The following is an 18,945-nucleotide window of genomic DNA, read 5'->3' as shown; positions in this document are numbered from 1 at the left end:
AGCGCTGTCATGGTCGGGGACGACGCTTGAACCCTATGCTCCTCCACAATGGTAACGACACTGCTAGCCACACGGAAAATGATTTAAATCCAAATAGAGGTGTTTTGCGGGATATGCTTCCTCCAACCACCCTAGAAGGAAAACAAAGACAGAGGATGAGATGGTCAGATGAAGTTAATCGACACCTCATGTTCTGTTATTACCACGCAACAAACCTAGGAACCAACACAACTGGATACAGATCACAAGTATACACAACATTTATTGCCAGATACCCAGAATTAAAATTTTTAACAGAACGACGACTAGCTGATCAGATCCGTGTAATAATAAAAAATAACAGGATACCCCAGTCAGAATTAGAAAACATCAAACAACAAGTACAACAAATACTGGAACAAAATAATGTGCAATCAGAAGAAGAAGAAAATACAGTAATGGACTCAAACATCCCAGAGCAAACAAACAAAGAACAACACGCATCAATTAAACAATCAGAGGAAAACGAAATCTTAAGACAGCCACCAGAACAAGCACAAATAGAACGCGAAGTGGCACACATGTTAGATATAGAAGAAAAATTTCAGCTGACATATATAGAATACAAAGACACAAATACAGACATTAGACCATTCTTGCATAGACCGCCAAATAACCCACAAGTCGAAACAACAATAAAAACTATCAACACAATCATACACAACAAAATAAATGAAAACACAACTAGGGAAGAGTTAAAACTACTGGTTTATATAGGAGCACTCACTACACTAAATATACACACTAGGCAGAGATCAGAACAAACCAACACACAGAAGAAACCCACAAAACCAGCATGGCAACACAGGCTACAGATCAGAATAGAAAAACTGAGAAAAGACATCGGACAGGTAACACAGTTTATAAGAAATGAAATGTCAGAAAAAAAAAACGAAAAAGGTTAGGTAAAATCTCGCAACAAGAAGCGATAGAGCAATTAAATGAAAAGAAGCAGAAATTACAAGCATTGGCCAAACGACTTAGAAGATAAAAAAAAAGTGAAAATAGAAGGAAACAAAACCAAACATTCAACACAAACCAAAAGAAATTTTACCAGGAAATAGATAACACACACATTAAAATAGACAATCCACCAAACATAACAGACATGGAACACTTCTGGAGCAACATATGGTCAAACCTGGTACAACATAACAGGCATGCACAGTGGATACAAGCAGAAACAGACACATACAAGATGATACCTTAAATGCCTGAAGTGATAATTTTGCAACATGAAGTCACCCAAGCAATTAATTCTACTTACAATTGGAAAGCCCCTGGAAAAGATAAAATAGCAAATTTCTGGCTAAAGAAGTTCACCTCAACACATTCACATCTAACTTAATTGTTTAACAGTTACATTACAGACCCATACACATTCCCTGATACACTTACACATGGAATAACTTATCTGAAACATAAAGATCAAGCTACCAACAATATACAAAATATTAACTTCAGTCATTACACACAAATTAATGACACATACAACACAGAACAAAATTATAAATGAAGAACAAAAAGGCTGTTGCAAAGGAGCATGAGGATGTAAAGAGCAACTGATAATAGATGCAGAGGTGACATATCAAGCTAAAACTAAACAAAGGTCACTACACTACGCATACATTGATTACCAAAAAGCTTTTGATAGTGTACCCCACTCATGGTTACTACAAATATTGGAAATATACAAAGTAGATCCTAAATTGATACAGTTCCTGAACATTGTAATGAAAAATTGGAAAACCACACTTAATATCCAAACAAATTCAAATAATATCACATTACAGCCAATACAGATTAAGCGTGGAATATACCAAGGAGACTCATTAAGTCCTTTCTGGTTCTGCCTTCTCTGAACCCACTATCCAACATGCTAAATAATACAAATTATGGATACAATATTACTGGAACATACCCACACAAAATCACACATTTGCTATACATGGATGATCTAAAACTACTGGCAGCAACAAATCAACAACTCAACCAATTACTAAAGATAACAGAAGTATTCAGCAGTGATATAAATATGGCTCTTGGAACAGACAGATGTAAGAAAAATAGCATAGGCAAGGGAAAACACACTAAACAAGAAGATTACATATTGGATAACCACAGCGACTGCATAGAAGCGATGGAAAAAACAGATGCCTATAAATATCTAGGATACAGACAAAAAATAGGAATAGATAATACAAATATTAAAGAAGAACTAAAAGAAAAATATAGACAAAGACTAACAAAAATACTGAAAACAGAATTGACAGCAAGAAACAAGACAAAAGCTATAAATACTTACGCTATACTAATATTGACCTACTCATTTGGAGTAGTGAAATGGAGTAACACAGACCTAGAAGCACTCAATACACTTACAGGATCACAATGCCACAAATATAGAATACATCACATACATTCAGCAACAGAAAGATTCACATTAAGCAGAAAGGAAGGAGGAAGGGGATTTATCGATATAAAAAACCTACATTATGGACAGGTAGACAATTTAAGAAAATTCTTTCTAGAACGAGCAGAAACGAGCAAAATACACAAAGCAATCACTCATATAAATACATCAACTACACCACTGTAATTTCATAACCACTTCTACAACCCTTTAGATCACATAACATCAACAGATACAAAGAAAGTAAATTGGAAAAAGAAAACACTACATGGCAAGTACCTGTATCATCTAACACAGCCACACATCGATCAAGACACATCCAACACATGGCTAAGAAAAGGCAATATATACAGTGAGACGGAAGGATTCATGATTGCAATACAGGGTCAAACAATAAACACCAGATATTACAGCAAGCATATTATTAAAGATCCCAATACCACAACAGATAAATGCAGACTTTGCAAACAACAAATAGAAACAGTAGATCAGATCACAAGGGGATGTACAATACTAGCAAATACAGAATACCCCAGAAGACATGACAATGTAGCAAAAATAATACATCAACAGCTTGCCTTACAACATAAACTTATAAAACAACACGTTCCCACATTCAAGTATGCACCACAAAATGTACTGGAGAATGATGAATACAAATTCTACTGGAACAGAACCATTATAACAGATAAAACACCACCACATAACAAACGTGACATCATACTCACCAATAAAAAGAAGAAATTAACACAACTAATCGAAATATCGATACCCAATACAACAAATATACAGAAGAAAACAGGAGAAAAAATTGAAAAATACATCCAACTGGCTGAGGAAGTCAAGGACATGTGGCATCAGGATAAAGTTGACATTATACCAATTATACTATCTACTACTGGAGTCATACCACACAATATCCACCAGTACATCAATGCAATACAGCTACATCCAAACTTATATATACAACTACAGAAATCCGTAATTATTGATACATGTTCAATTACCCGAAAGTTCCTAAATGCAATATAACATATACCATACAGTTAAAAGGAAGTCACGCTTGATGAAGGTCCGCGTCACTTTCCATTTTTGACCATACATAACGTCTGAGAAAAGAAAGAAATAATAATAATAAGAAGAAGAAGAAGAAGAACTGCCGAAAAGCTTCTAAATGAGCTCGAATTTCTCAGATTTTACTGCTGTGGTCATGGAGGAAATAATAATTATGTTGTTTGATTCTTCTTAGAATGTGTGTCGTCTGAATATTGGTAGAATATTGCATTGAGATTCACAGTACCTCTTTTGCAGTGTCTGCCACTGCTATTGGTTGAACATCTTGTGCTCATCAAACGAACCCTTAAGAAAATACACAGATTCAGATCGGAGCTCCTCCACCTCTTCTATTAAACATCTCTGGTAGGTATACCAGACTGACGAGATGTACTCAAAAATTGGCAGTACAACAGTTCCTGTGGGCGAATTACATTCCACTAGAATTCTAATGAATCTTACCTTGCATCTGCCTTTCCTACAACAAGGTGGAGCATAGGAAACATGTTTTTCATTATTATTATTATTGTTGTTGTTGTTCATTATTATTATAAAATTTAAAAAGAATGCAAACACATTGCACAAGAGTGGAAGGCAACTGAGGTGGCTGTTCTTTCAGAACAGAGAAATATTTTGTGAACAGGGTGAGACAAGTCTTCATGAAGAGCACATTATCCCGGTTGTGGTCTACCAGGTAAAAGGCACGAGAGCAGGAAATGCCTGAAGAAGTTAATGTTACATCAGACATGTCTTTCATGGAAGTGTCTCATTTACAAGCAGCCCTATTATTTTCTTTTTTACTAGACCAGTGTAACAAATTTAATATTTCAGTAAAGAATTTGTGCTCATGTTGTGTAATAAATGCCCAGCGTAATGCTAAAAAGTATAAACACTTACACTAGAGGAGCATTATTCTCATGCAAAACTTCTGTAATAAGGAACTGATTGCCATTTTAGTACGGACAGAATTAGTAGTATGAATTAGCAAGAATATTTTCTGTGTGGGTACGCATGTCGTTCTCATTAATTTCTAAAGAAACACTTCAGAGAAACTCTATGACTAACAGTTACATTATAAACTGTCAGAGGCTGATTACTATTTTATGGTGGAGATTTTTAACAGCAATTATGATTCTGTATTTTTAATATTTTTAGCTAATTAGCTAAAATCTATGTGAAAATGTTTTGCTCTTATAATAGATCATGATTGGTGAAGACACACTGCTGCACTTCGTAGGTGTTGCTCTGGGTGAAGCATGCAGCATTGTGATCCGTGGAGCGACTCAGCAAATCCTTGATGAAGCTGACAGATCTCTTCACGATGCATTGTGTGTACTTGCAGCAACAGTCAAAGAATCTCGCACGGTGTATGGGGGAGGTAAACAATGACATTTGGCTACATTGGTTTTAAGCCATTTTGTTTTAGTGATTCATGGAAACTATATTATTGTTGAGTATCAAACATTATATTGTGCATAATTGACATAATATTCTTTTATTTGTGTTTGGGTAGGTTGCAGTGAAATGCTTATGGCTGGTGAAGTGATGACAGCTGCTTCAAAAACACCTGGCAAAGAGGCTGTGGCAATGGAGGCATTTGCCCGTGCACTACAGACTTTGCCTACAGCAATAGCTGATAATGCAGGCTATGATTCGGCGCAGCTGATTTCAGAGCTGAGGGCTGCACACAGCCAGGGATCTCATACAATGGGTCTTGGTGAGTAAAAGAAGGTGGTGGGGAAGGGGGGGGGGGAGATATTTCCATGTTTAGTTGGGCACAAGACGGGTCATCTTATTATAAAGTGATACACATACTCAGCCCACAGAGGGACCAAATTATTCAAATTTCATCCACTTTAGTTTACTCCATTTTATTTTTGAATCAACTCCATAACCATGCACACATTTTAGGTAGGGCTTGAACTGTTCCTTTCAGTTTTATGGTAGCTATTGATTGTTTAGTGTTAATTGTTTTAAGAGAAAGGAGACTGGTGAGCAGGTGTGTAGTTTTTTTAAGACTGGCAGTTCATTAATGCTTTGAGGAAATGCTTCCTTTTCTTGTTCAGAGATTGAACAGGTCACTGTAACAGTTTTAAATTTTTGTAAGAAATAACTCCAGTCACAAGAATCCTATTACAGTAGGGAAATAATTGGAGGAAGATGGTATTTGCAGTCTCTTTTGGGCATATCTGATTGCATCATTGTTAACGGATATTTCTCTGTCAAAGAGGAGCAGGTAACATACTACATATCATAGTGTGGAAAGTAGCAGACAGTGCAATATGGCCCAGTGTCCAATGCCTGACAAACGCTAGACAGAAATGGGTCATGTAATTATCAGTACATTGTTTAATGACAGTATTATGAACAAGGTAGATTGCTACACACCATATAGCAGAGATGTCGAGTCACAGACAGGCACAACAAAAAGGGTGCTAATGCCAACCAGAGACAGTGGTCATGTGTGTGAGAGCTGCATTTGCATTTGTGTGTGTGTGTGTGTGTGTGTGTGTGTGTGTTTCAGTAGAAGGCCTTCTGACCAAAAGCTTATGTGTTTAGTAATCTTTTTGTTTTGCCTGTCTGTGACTCAATGTCTCTGCTATATTGTGAGTAGAAATCTATCCTTTTCATAGTATTGTCATTATTCCATCCTGGATTTTCCATTTTTCAGTATTGTCAAAATACTTCAACTAGATATGAAAATTTCTAGTTCTCAAGTGTGTCCTCACCATTTATGGACTGGAGCTAGCATAGTGCTTACCAACATACTGTTTTTTTTTTTTTTCTCACCTCATCCTTTTAACAGGCCCTTTCATCTACCCTTCCTTCCTCCCAAAGAAAAGAACTAAGAGTTTCAGAATCTAGGATAATTTCTTGTACTTCCATTTTTGCTTGTGAGCAGTACTAAGACTTTTACCTCCTGTAAGAAAGTCCCGGCCAAGTATCTCGTCTTATGTGTATAATTATTTCAGTAGAATTTTCCTTTAGATCTAATAAAGTTCCTTTTAACCACTATATTTGCTGTGAACATTAGCATTTCTTTAAAAAAAAATCATAGAATGTGAGCTTAACACCCGATGTTTAGATAATTTGCATTGTAAAAGCTAAGTACATCTTTTACAGAATGAATTTCTTTTCACAGATATGGAAAACGGAAGAATTGGTTGCATGAAAGCTCTGGGTATTACAGAATCTTTTGTTGTGAAGCGTCAAGTTGTTCTTTCTGCAGCTGAGGCTGCAGAGATGATTCTTAGAGTGGACAATATCATAAAAGCTGCACCCCGCAAACGTGTCCAGGACCGTGGTCGTTGTTAACATTTTGTTAATTTAAGTATTTTTTTTCCTTTCTTTCCATTGCATTTCAGAGAAGAAAGCTTTTCGACGGCTTTTAACATATTTATACCACTCTCTAAAAATTTTAATTACTCTTGCTGAGTGGCTACTGAACTACAGTCAGTTTAAAGGACTTGTCATATAATTGCTATTGTAAGTAACTAAGTGTTTAATTTTTGTTACACTGTTATGCTTAAGTTCTAATAAACAAATGTGATCAACTATTATGATGTTAGTATTTCTAGAACTGCTATGATTTTTTGAATAACAGCTAGAGTAAATTTTTAAGCAAAATTGTTATTCAGGTACTAATTGTAATAATGTATAAGTGAAAGTTCTGATTATTTTTGATTTAATATTCGATATCAACATCCAGTCTAAAGAATATGTATTGAGAAAATTTCGCCTTCGTCTTGTATTGAACACGTTTAATTTGCATTTGACATATTGAGTAGAGTATTTGTCTGAGAGTGCAGCAGCAGAAGAATAACATCCTCACTAATAAAGTGAAAATTTAAAAAATGTACATTTTAATTTACACATCAATTAAATAACTTGACACAAACACCTAAGCTTTTGTCACATGGGATGAAGCAGCTAACTTTGAGATTCACACAGTTGGGAAATCCAACATTATGAGAAACAGTGCCATTTGTGCACGAGAGGAGTGGTTATCAAGATTTTGCTCTATGCACTCTCCAGTGACAACTGTCCACCTTATTTGGCTCACAAACCACACAGTTTGTTCATGAAAATGTATTTGCATAAAATTCTTGCATTTGCTCTGTTAAAATGCACATTTCCTCCCTTATCCGTATGCTAGTCGTGTTATTCTTATTGTGGTATATATAAATAAAAACTTAATGATTGAATATAATAGAGGGAAACATTCCATATAAAAATAAATTTTATGAATATAATAGAGGGAAACATTCCACGTGGGAAAAATATATCTAAAAACAAAGATGATGTGACTTACCGAACGAAAGTGCTGGCAGGTCAATAGACACACAAACAAACACAAACATACACAAAATTCAAGCTTTCGCAACAAACCGTTGCTTCATCAGGAAAGAGGGAAGGAGAGGGAAAGACAAAAGGATGTGGGTTTTAAGGGAGAGGGTAAGGAGTCATTCCAATCCCGGGAGCAGAAAGACTTACCTCAGGGGGAAAAAAGGACAGGTATACACTCGCACACACACACATCCATCCGCACGTCCTTTTTTTTCCCCCTAAGGTAAGTCTTTCCGCTCCCGGGATTGGAATGACCCCTTACCCTCTCCCTTAAAACCCACATCCTTTCGTCTTTCCCTCTCCTTCCCTCTTTCCTGATGAAGCAACCGTTTGTTGCGAAAGCTTGAATTTTGTGTGTATGTTTGTGTTTGTTTGTGTGTCCATCGACCTGCCAGCACTTTCGTTCGGTAAGTCACATCATCTTTGTTTTTAGATATAAATAAAAACTTAGATATCTGTGAACATGTAATACGACAAAAAGTAAAGGTAAATTTCCAGACTTCTGGGATAAGAACTTACCCTCGTTCTGCCAACGGCCTTGTCAAAGAGGGGGGGGGGCAGAGGATGGGGCACAGGTTCAGGGCACTGCCTTGCTCTTATGGTGGGAAACTGTCCCTAAAAGATGGAAGAACCAGCAGTGATCAATGGCATGAGAATGGAGAAGGCAGTGAAAACCATTGCATTAAAGAGACATTGTGTGTTCCACTGGACATGTGGCCTGTAGCTGAAAAAGTGTCTCAATGCTCTCCATTGGCAAAAGATTCCAGACTAGTCTTGTGTTCAGATCTATAGGAATGGAGTGCCAAGAGGGAGGTAACCATGAGAAAGAGATTGAGTAACCAATGAAAGAGTAACATTCTAAGAGTCGGGGCATGGAACGTCAGAAGTTTGAACATGGTAGGGAAGATAGAAAATCTGAAAAGGGAAATGCAAAGTTGAAATGATAATTAAATGAACACCCTAGCTGCAAGCAGGCGTTGATACACTTCGTTGGGGACATGTTGAAAATGTGTGCCCCGACCGGGACTCGAACCCGGGATCTCCTGCTTACATGGCAGACGCTCTATCCATCTGAGCCACCGCGGGCACAGAGGATAGTGTGTCTGCAGTGACTTATCCCTTGCACGCTCCCCGTGAGATCCACATTCCCAACATGTCCACAACACTACATTCGTAGTGCGCCTATTAGATGTTTGCCCATCATACTCATTACTCGTGGCAGATTAATCTACCAAGTCCCGTACGAGTTCGGGCATAGCGTGTGCGTTCGCACACAAGAAGGTCAAAGGCCGGGAACCCATATTTATTTTAACTATATATGACCATGCAGCTTTGCTAGAATTGAAATGATAATTAAATGAACACCCTAGCTGCAAGCAGGCGTGCCCGCGGTGGCTCAGATGGATAGAGCGTCTGCCATGTAAGCAGGAGATCCCGGGTTCGAGTCCCGGTCGGGGCACACATTTTCAACATGTCCCCAACGAAGTGTATCAACGCCTGCTTGCAGCCAGGGTGTTCATTTAATTATCATTTCAATTCTAGCAAAGCTGCATGGTCATATATAGTTAAAATAAAGGAAATGCAAAGACTCATTTTAAATGCATTGGGGGTTACTGAAGAGAAATGGAAGGAAAACAGATTTCTGGTTGGATGTATGTCAGGAATATCAACAGCTACAGAAAATGGTATAACGGCTGTAGGATTTGTTGTGAACAGGAAGAAAGGGTAGAGTGTGAGCTACTGTGGACAGTTCAGTGATAGGGTTGTTCTTATCAGACTCGACAGCAAACTGACACTGACGATAATAGTTTAGCTGTACGTACCATTGTCCCAAGCAGAAGCTGAAGAGAAAGAGGAAGTATGTGAGGATAGTGAACAGATAATTCAATACATAAAGGAAGACGAAAATCTGATGCCCATGGGGGCTTGGAATGCAGTTATAGAAGGAAGAGTAGAGGAAAGGGTGAAGGGAGAATATGGGCTTGGTAGTAGTAATGAGAGAGGAGAAAGACCAATTGAGTTCTGCAATAAATGTTGGATGGCAACAGCAAACACTGCTCAGGAATCACTAGAGCAGGTGATACACTTGGAAAAAACCGGGAGGTATGGGAAGATTTCAGATATTGGATTGTAAGGTATGCCCAGGAACAGTTATAGACGTGGATCACAAGTTAGTAACGCTGAAGAAAAGGCTGAAGCTTAAGAGACATACCAAGAAGAATCATTGTTTTAAGAAATGTGCTGTGGAAGCACTAAGGGATGATGAGATACGCTCAGAGTTCTCTTAGGCTATAGATACTGCGATAACAAATAGCTCAGTAGGTAGTTCAATTTAAGAGAAATGGAAATGGGCCTCTGTAAAGAGAGAAAACGCAGAAGTTGGAAAGAGAAATGGTACTAGGAAGGTAACTGCAAAGAAAGCATAGAAAACATAATAAATACTTCAGATGGTCAACAAAAGGAGAAAGTATAAAAATGTTCAGGGAAATTCAGGAATATAGAAATGCAAGGAACTTGGGAATGACACAAATAGGATGTGCAGGGAAGCTAAGGTGAAATGGCTACATGAAAAATGTGAAGAAATAGGAAAGGAAATGATTGTTGGAAGGACCCACTTGACATACAGAAAAGTCGAAACAACCTTTGGTGGAATTAAAAGCAAGGTCGGTAATATTGAGGATGCATAAGAGAGAACAAATAGGTGGAAGGATTACATTGAAGGCTTCTATGATGGGAGACTTGTCTGATGACATGAAGAAGAAATGGGAATCAGAAGGCAAGAGAGAGTGGATTCAGTATTAGAATCACAATTTAAAACAGCTTTAGAAGACTTAAGATCATATAAGGCAGAAGGGACAGATAACATTCGATTGGAAATTTTAAAATCATTGATGGAAGTGGCAATGAAACATCTATTCACGTTGGTGTGTAAATGTATGAGACTGGCAATATACTCAGACTTTCGGAAAAATGTCATCCACATTGTTCCAAGGACTGAAAGCTGACAAGTGCAAGAATTATTACACAGTCATGCATCCAAATTGCTGACAAGAATAATATTCAGAATAATGGAAAAGAAAATTGAGGATTTGTTAGGTGGCAATCAGTTTGGCTTTAGGAAAGGTAAAGGCACCAAAGACGTTGCATTTGATAAATGAAGTGAGACTAACGAAAAATCAAGCCACATTCAATAGATTTTTTGACCTGAAAAGAGTGTTTGACAGAGTAAAATGGTGCAAATTTCTGAAAAAAATCGGGGTTAATTATAGGGAAAGATGAGTAATGTACAATATGTACACGGACCAAGAGATGACAATAAGACTGAAAGACCAAGAATGAAGTGCTTGGATTAAAAAGTATATAAGACAAGGCAGTATTTTTGCCTACTGTTCAATTTATACATCGAAAAAGCAATGGCAGAAATAAAAGGTTCAAAAGCGGGATTAAATTCAAGGTGAAAGGATATCAGTGAAAAGATTTGCTGATGACATTGCTATCCCCAATGAAAGTGAAGAAGAATTACAGGATCTGTTGAATGGAATGAACAGTATAATGAGTACAGAATATGGTTTGAGAGAAATTGAAGGAAGACAAAAGTAATGACAAGTATCAGAAAGGAGAACAGCGAGAAACTTAACATGAAAATTGGCGGTTATGAGTGGATGAAGTTAAGGAATCCTGTTACCTAGATGGCAAAATAACCCATGACAGATGAAGCAAAGGGGACCAACAATGGCCAAAAGGGCATTCCTCCCCCAAGAGAAGTGTACTGATATCAAAAATAGGCCTGAATGTGAGAAAGAAATTTCTGAGAAAGGACGTTTGGAGCACAGAATTATGTGACTGGGGGGAAACTGGAACAGAAGAGAATCAAACCATTTGACATGTGATGCTACAGAAGAATGTTGAAAATTAGGTGGACTGATGAGGTAAGGAATGAGGAGGCTGTTTGCCGAATCAGTGAGGAAAGAATACAGTATAACCCCGCTTTTATGTTCCTGGAATTAACGTTTTCCTGCTGTTTGCGACATTTTTTATTGATCCCGTGAAATTTCCTATACCCACAATGTTAATTTGCACATGATTTTGCGTCAGCATATTTATAATTTTCCCACAATTTATGCATTACGAAAAAATGTTTGTGGAGAAAATAAGATGTTGGCTGTCCAGTAGTTTTTACAAATATTACATGGTTAAGTTTCTTGACACCAAGGCACTCTCCTCAATGAATTTGAACCAGTAAATGAGTAAAAGTTGTAACAATTCGTGCCGTATTTCCCACCGCTGCCAAGCTCCACTTGGCATGGTGGTTGATGAGAGGAACTAGGTTCATTCGAATGAAGATATCGTGGCCAGTCGCAACCATTTCCAAACTGTCTCTATTGCGCAAATGCAGTTTCGTGATTATTATGATCATCGTGACACCTTTGCCGAACCTAATGTAGCATGTTTCGGCGTATGGCCACGTGGAGCACTAGCTGACAGTCAATCACTTTGCGTTGCTCAAATGTTTTTATTGTAAACACAGCACCGGTTACATATTGTATTCATGCTGAGCAAAACGCGTTTCGAGAATTTATCCTCGTTGTTAAGTGCAGTATTTACATATGTATTTTGTGATGTTACACAAGCAAACAATGTGAGTGATAGTTTGCGTGTGTGTATCATTTTCTACATAACTGATGAGGCACAGTACCTGATAACCTCAAAAAGACAACTGCAGTCCAAGAGACGCAGAATAACACACATTCAAACACCATACAAAATACTTATTTAGATTTTTGCACTTGACAACGACAAAAAATCTTCAAAGCGTGTAATGCTAAGCGTGAAAAAATGTGTAACTAGAGCAGCATTTCATTATTTAAATAATGAATGGCAGCTGCAGGCTTTCAAAAACATTGATTATGACATGAAATTGAGTCAAATGTTCGCACTTCCCAGACAGTTATCAGCTCCAGTTATATTAGCGGTTTTTATTACATAGTAACCCTTCATTAGATAGTAAAAAAGTCCCTGACAAGTCTTTTGATGCCTGTTATGTACATATATCATACATAAAGTGCAAAGGGGTATCCTTTATGTATCTTTTACAGCTTAAAACTTATTTCTCACATTTTACATTTTCCCATGGTTTACACCATTTTTTGGAAGTCCCTTGAAAAGCATAGAAGCGGAGTTTCACTGTATATGGAAAACAGTGACAAGAAGGGGCATGATGACAGGACATGACCTCGGGGAATAACTTCCATTGTACTAGAGGAAGCTGTAGAGTGTAAAAACTGTAAAGGAAGACAGAGATTGGAATATATCCAGTAAATAATTGAGGACATATAGGTTGCAGTTGCTGCGCTGAGATGGAAAGGTTGGCACAGGAAGAATTCATGGTGGGCCACATCAAACCAGTTGGAAGACTGATGACTTAAAAAAAAGTAAGGACATCAATTAATAAAAGTTTTCCAAATTGAACAAACTCACACCTGAAAGCGTGTTCACTTATATTTACACAACATCAAATAGTAAAGAAATTATCTATCTTGATTTCATAAGAATGTCACACAACCTTTTAGAAAAGCCAAAGGTGGAAAAGAAAATAAAAAGAGAGAAAAACTGGATACAGCACAATGTGATCCCTCTACCAGTGTACCCTCTGTTCCATAACTTGGTGCATCTAGTAACTAAGCTGTGCAGAAGATCTGCTACCAACAAACTAGTCTTTTACAGACTTCTACAGTCTGTAATCACTTCTATTTAATTATAACAAATCGTCATAAGAATGACATTTTTTCCTTAAGCTTCAGTTATGCTGCCTTAAAAGGCTTACTTTCATAACATCCAAGTTATAACGCAAAAATAACTAAATATGAAAATTCTTTAACCACCATTATGATTATTCTCATCATTTTATTACAACAAATCGTACTAATAATGATTTGTTCTTGAGACATTCAATGTGCTGGTGCTTAGGAGCAGCATATATTCATAGTGTGTAAGGTATAACACAACCTGCTGAGTCTGGGCTTCTACTGTACACGACAGATACAGTATTATCTCTCGCTTTTTGGTTGTGGCATAGGGAGTGGTGTTACTTCCTATTGGTTCTATTTTACTCAACATGTCGAAATATTGCATAACTTATTTCATGCAACAAAATTGCTCCTAAACATGAAATACCATGGAGGGACGCCACAAAACTTGTAGAGAGCCATGTCAATGTTAGCTAACTCATTCTGTGTGAAGACATCTTTAAGTATCTACACTACTGGCCACTAAAATTGCTACACCAAGAAGAAATGCAGATGATAAACGGTATTCATTGGACAAATATACTAGAACTGACATGTGATTACATTTTCACGCAATTTGGGTGCTTAGATCCTGAGAAATCAGTACCCAGAACAACCACCTCTGGCCGTAATAACAGCCTTGATACGCCTGAGCATTGAGTCATACAGAGCTTGGATGGCGTGTACAGGTACAACTGCCCATGCAGCTTCAACGCGATACCACAGTTCATCAAGAGTAGTGACTGGCGTATTGTGACGAACCAGTTGCTCGGCCACCATTGACCAGATGTTTTCAATTGGTGAGAGATCTGGAGAATGTGCTGGTCAGGACAGCAGTTGAACATTTTCTGTATCCAGAAAGGCCCGTACAGGACCTGTAACACGCAGTCGTGCATTATCCTGCTGAAATGTAGGGTTTCGCAGGGATCGAATGAAGGGTAGAGCCACGGGTCATAACACATCTGAAATGGAACGTCCACTGTTCAAAGTGCTGTCAATGCGAACAAGAGGTGACCGAGACATGTAACCAGTGGCACCCTATACAATCACGCCGGATGATACGCCAGTATGGCGATGACAAATACACGCTTCCAATGTGCGTTCACCGTGATGTCGCCAAACACGGATGCGACCATCATTATGCTGTAAACAGAACCTGGATTCATCCGAAAAAATTACGTTTTGTCATTTGTGCACCCAGGTTCGTCGTTTGAGTACACCATCGCAGGCACTCCTGTCTGTGATGCCGCGTCAAGGGTAACTGCAGCCATGGTCTCCGAGCTGATAGTCCATGCTGCTGCAAACGTCGTTGAACTGTTCGTGCAGATGGTTGTTGTCTTGCATACGTCCCCATCTGTTGACTCAGAGATTGAGATGTGGCTGTACGATCCGTTACAGCCATGCGGATAAGATGCCTGTCATCTCGACTGCTAGTGATGCGACGCCATTGGGATCAAGCACAGCGTTCCGTATTACCCTCCTGAACCCACCGATTCCATATTCTGCTAACAGTCACTGGATCTTGACTGACACGAGCAGCAATGTCGCGATACGATAAACCACAATCGCGATAGGTTACAATCCGACCTTTATCAAACTCAGAAACGTGATGGTACGCATTTCTCCTCCTTACACGAGGCATCACACCAACGTTTCACCAGGCAATGCTGGTCAACTGCTGTTTGTGTATGAGAAATCGTTTGGAAACTTTCCTCATGTCAGCATGTTGTAGGTGTCGCCACCGGCGCCAATCTTGTGTGAATGCTCTGAAAAGCTAATCATTTGCGTATCACAGCATCTTCTTCCTGTCGGTTAAATTTCGCATTTATAGCACATCATCTTCGTGGTGTAGCAATTTTAATGGCCAGTAGTACACATAGCAAATTGCATAAATTAATTCCTTTTCTCTTATAGCCAAGCGTTTTCAACAAACAAAAACAGTTAGCAGGGCTTACTTACACAGACCACTTTACTGCATTCAAACTGTGCCAAAATTGGATTTTACATAAAATTCATTTTAAGAGACTTTAGTTAATTAATATACCAATTGATTCTGCTAAGAAATTAATTCACAAAGGTGAAGGATTTGACCACCAGCAGATACTTTAGGCTCCATTTGAACTGTACATTATTCATTGTTAAACTTTTTATGGTTGTTGGCAGCCTATGTCAAATGTGTTTTCCTATATAATGGTTATCTTCCTGGACCAAAATGAGTGGCCAAGTCCTTACAAAGCTTTTTCTTCTTCATAATATTGATTTGTTAACTGGTGTATCAGTTTAAGTGAGAATTGTATTAGTTTTTAAAAAAAATTTCAGTATGGGATAAATATCCTGAGAAGTACTAATTAACATATCTATTTCTTTGAAGAGGGTTTTGGAAGTCAAGTCTTGAATTTAAATCGTAGATAATTTGTATTACATGGGTTTGAATGTGAAAAACTGAAGCTCGACATAATGAGATCCCATAAAATATCACACCGAATGACATGATTACGTGAAAGTGAGACAAACTTTTTTAATGTAAACATCACCTGTGTTGGGCATTTTCATGGCAAACAAAGGTTTTTTTTTCTGTTAATTAAATTTGTCTAATTATGTTTTTTGGTTATTGTCTCCAGTCCAAATTCACAATTCCTTGATACCTTCCATTGTATCTGATGAGATGATCTCTTCTTTTAGCCAATTTGTGCAAGAAAATTCTTTTTGCCCCATTTGATTCCAGCCCACCTCATTAATCACACAATCTGCCCATCTAATTTTCAGCATACATCTGTAGGATCACGTTACAAAAGATTCTGTTCTCATCTGAATGGTTTACCATCCACATTTCACTTCTGTACAGGGCTACAATTTTTCTACATCTATACTCTGGAAACTACTGTGAAATGCATGGCAGAGAATAAGTCCCATTGTACCTGTTATTAGGGCTTTCTCCCTTTCTACCAGTTTAGCTCCTTCAGCTTCTTAGTGACCTCTCAAAAAAACCTTTGTGCATTCCTTCTTGTATCTCTTAAAATATCCCGTAAGTCATGGTGCTGCTTTATTCTCCATATACATCACCGACTACATCCTGACATGATTGTTCCAGACAGTTGACAGCTTGGTATATCTGTGTTTCTTATGTTGCGGGTGGCATAATTATGTATTTTTTGCCTGGTGCTGAAAAACTCCTTGGTCCCCTTTTACACTGGTGAGGCATGAATAATATACTGAGTGAAAATGGTCATTATTCCTAACTGGGTGAATGTAGGATTGCAGTGCTCCAGTCTGTTGTTTGATGTGATGATCCTGACAGCTCCTTTTTTTTGTAGCATTATAAGATATTATCCAGTAGTCCACTCAAAATGTATGTTCAGAGCTGGATTGAGAACATTTTTCCACACTAGTGATGTACCTTTGCTGCTTTGATCTGCGAGCGTTGGTTCAACTACGCTGATACAATCCAAGTACAGTAAAAATAATGTTAATCTGGCATCACACAGTCTGGCACATTCAGTAATCTGGCATCACTTCATAAATACTAATATTTCGGAGCCCCCCATGAACCATGGATCTTGCCGTTGGTGGGGAAGCTTGCGTGCCTCAGCAATACAGATAGCCGTACTGTAGGTGCAACCACAACAGAGGGGTATGTGTTGAGAGGCCAGACAAATGTGTGGTTCCTGAGGAGGGGCAGCAGCCTTTTCAGTAGTTGCAAGGGCAACAGTCTGGATGATTGACTAATCTGGCCTTGTAACACTAACCAAAACGGCCTTGCTGTGATGGTACTGTGAACGGCTGAAAGCAAGGGGAAACTACAGCCGTAATTTTTCCCGAGGGCATGCAGCTTTATTGTGTGGTTAAATGATGATGGCATCCTCTTGGGTAAAATATTCTGGAGGTAAAATAGTCTCCCATTCGGATCTCCGGGCGGGGACTACTCAGGAGGACGTCGTTATCAGGAGAAAGAAAACTGGCGTTCCATGGATCGGAGCGTGGAATGTCAGATCCCTTAATCGGGCAGGTAGGTTAGAAAATTTAAAAAGGGAAATGGATAGGTTAAAGATATATATAGTGGGGATTAGTGAAGTTCGGTGGAAGGAGCAACAAGACTTTTGGTCTGGTGACTACAAGGTTATAAACACAAAATCAAATAGGGGTAATGCAGGAGTAGGTTTAATAATGAATAGGAAAATAGGAATGCGGGTAAGCTACTACAAACAGCATAGTGAACGCATTATTGTGGCCAAGATAGATACGAAGCCCACGCCTACTACATTAGTTCAAGTTTATATGCCAACTAGCTCTGCAGATGACGAAGAAATTGAAGAAATGTATGATGAAATAAAAGAAATTATTCAGATAGTGAAGGGAGATGAAAATTTAATAGTCATGGGTGACTGGAATTCGGCAGTAGGAAAAGGGAGAGAAGAAGAATGGGTAGCTTTGAGGAATGAAGTAGTGAAGGCAGCAGAGGATCAAGCAGGTAAAAAGATGAGGGCTAGTAGAAATCCTTGGGTGAGAGAAGAAATATTGAATTTAATTGATGAAAGGAGAAAATATAAAAATGCAGTAAATGAAGCAGGCAAAAAGGAATACAAACGTCTCAAAAATGAGATCGACAGGAAGTGCAAAATGGCTAAGCAGGCATGGCTAGAGGACAAATGTAAGGATGTAGAGGCTTATCTCACTAGGTGTAAGATAGATACAGCCTACAGGAAAATTAAAGAGACCTTCAGAGAAAAGAGAACCACGTGTATGAATATCAAAAGCTCAGATGGCAACCCAGTTATAAGCAAAGAAGGGAAAGCAGAAAGGTGGAAGGAGTATATAGAGGGTCTATACAAGGGCGATGTACTTGAGGACAATATTATGGAAATGGAAGAGGACGTTGATGAAGATGAAACAGGAGAAATAATACTGTGTGAAGAGTTTGACAGAGCGCTGAAAGACCTGAGTCGAAACAAGGCCCCGGGAGTAGACAACATTCCATTAGAACTACTGACAGCCTTGGGAGAGCCAGTCCTGATGAAACTCTACCATCTGGTGAGCAAGATGTAGGTGTTGACAAATGTGAAAATTACCGAACTATCAGTTTAATAAGTCACGGCTGCAAAATACTAACGCGGATTCTTTACAGACGAATGGAAAAATTAGTAGAAGCCGACCTCGGGGAAGATCAGTTTGGATTCCGTAGAAATGTTGGAACACGTGAGGCAATACTGACCCTACGACTTACCTTAGAAGCTAGATTAAGGAAAGGCAAACCAACGTATCTAGCATTTGTAGACTTAGAGAAAGCTTTTGACAATGTTTACTGGAGTA

The 18,945-nt window shown here is 38.4% G+C and overlaps 1 protein-coding gene and 2 non-coding genes across 3 annotated transcripts in view; 2 read left to right on the top strand and 1 right to left on the bottom strand.

Moving 5' to 3' along the window:
* LOC126199033 (T-complex protein 1 subunit beta) overlaps positions 1-7,062 on the top strand; it is a 56,119-nt gene extending 49,057 nt beyond the window's left edge. Inside the window, exons 7-9 of the mRNA XM_049935734.1 lie at positions 4,706-4,883; positions 5,019-5,222; positions 6,648-7,062. Of these exons, the coding sequence (XP_049791691.1) occupies positions 4,706-4,883; positions 5,019-5,222; positions 6,648-6,820 (555 nt within the window). The 3' untranslated portion in view covers positions 6,821-7,062. The remainder of the gene's footprint in view (positions 1-4,705; positions 4,884-5,018; positions 5,223-6,647) is intronic.
* A 1,802-nt stretch (positions 7,063-8,864) lies between these two features.
* Positions 8,865-8,939, bottom strand: Trnat-ugu (transfer RNA threonine (anticodon UGU)). Its single transcript has one exon. It is a non-coding gene; the product is annotated as a tRNA-Thr (tRNA).
* A 297-nt stretch (positions 8,940-9,236) lies between these two features.
* Positions 9,237-9,311, top strand: Trnat-ugu (transfer RNA threonine (anticodon UGU)). The gene has a single exon. It is a non-coding gene; the product is annotated as a tRNA-Thr (tRNA).
* The last annotated feature ends 9,634 nt before the right edge of the window (positions 9,312-18,945 follow it).

The sequence above is a fragment of the Schistocerca nitens genome, chromosome 8 (genome assembly GCF_023898315.1).
Source record: "Schistocerca nitens isolate TAMUIC-IGC-003100 chromosome 8, iqSchNite1.1, whole genome shotgun sequence".
NCBI classification, from domain to species: Eukaryota; Metazoa; Arthropoda; class Insecta; order Orthoptera; family Acrididae; genus Schistocerca; species Schistocerca nitens.
The sequence above is the reverse complement of the archived record's forward strand: the minus strand, read 5'-3'. Positions and strand labels throughout refer to the sequence as shown.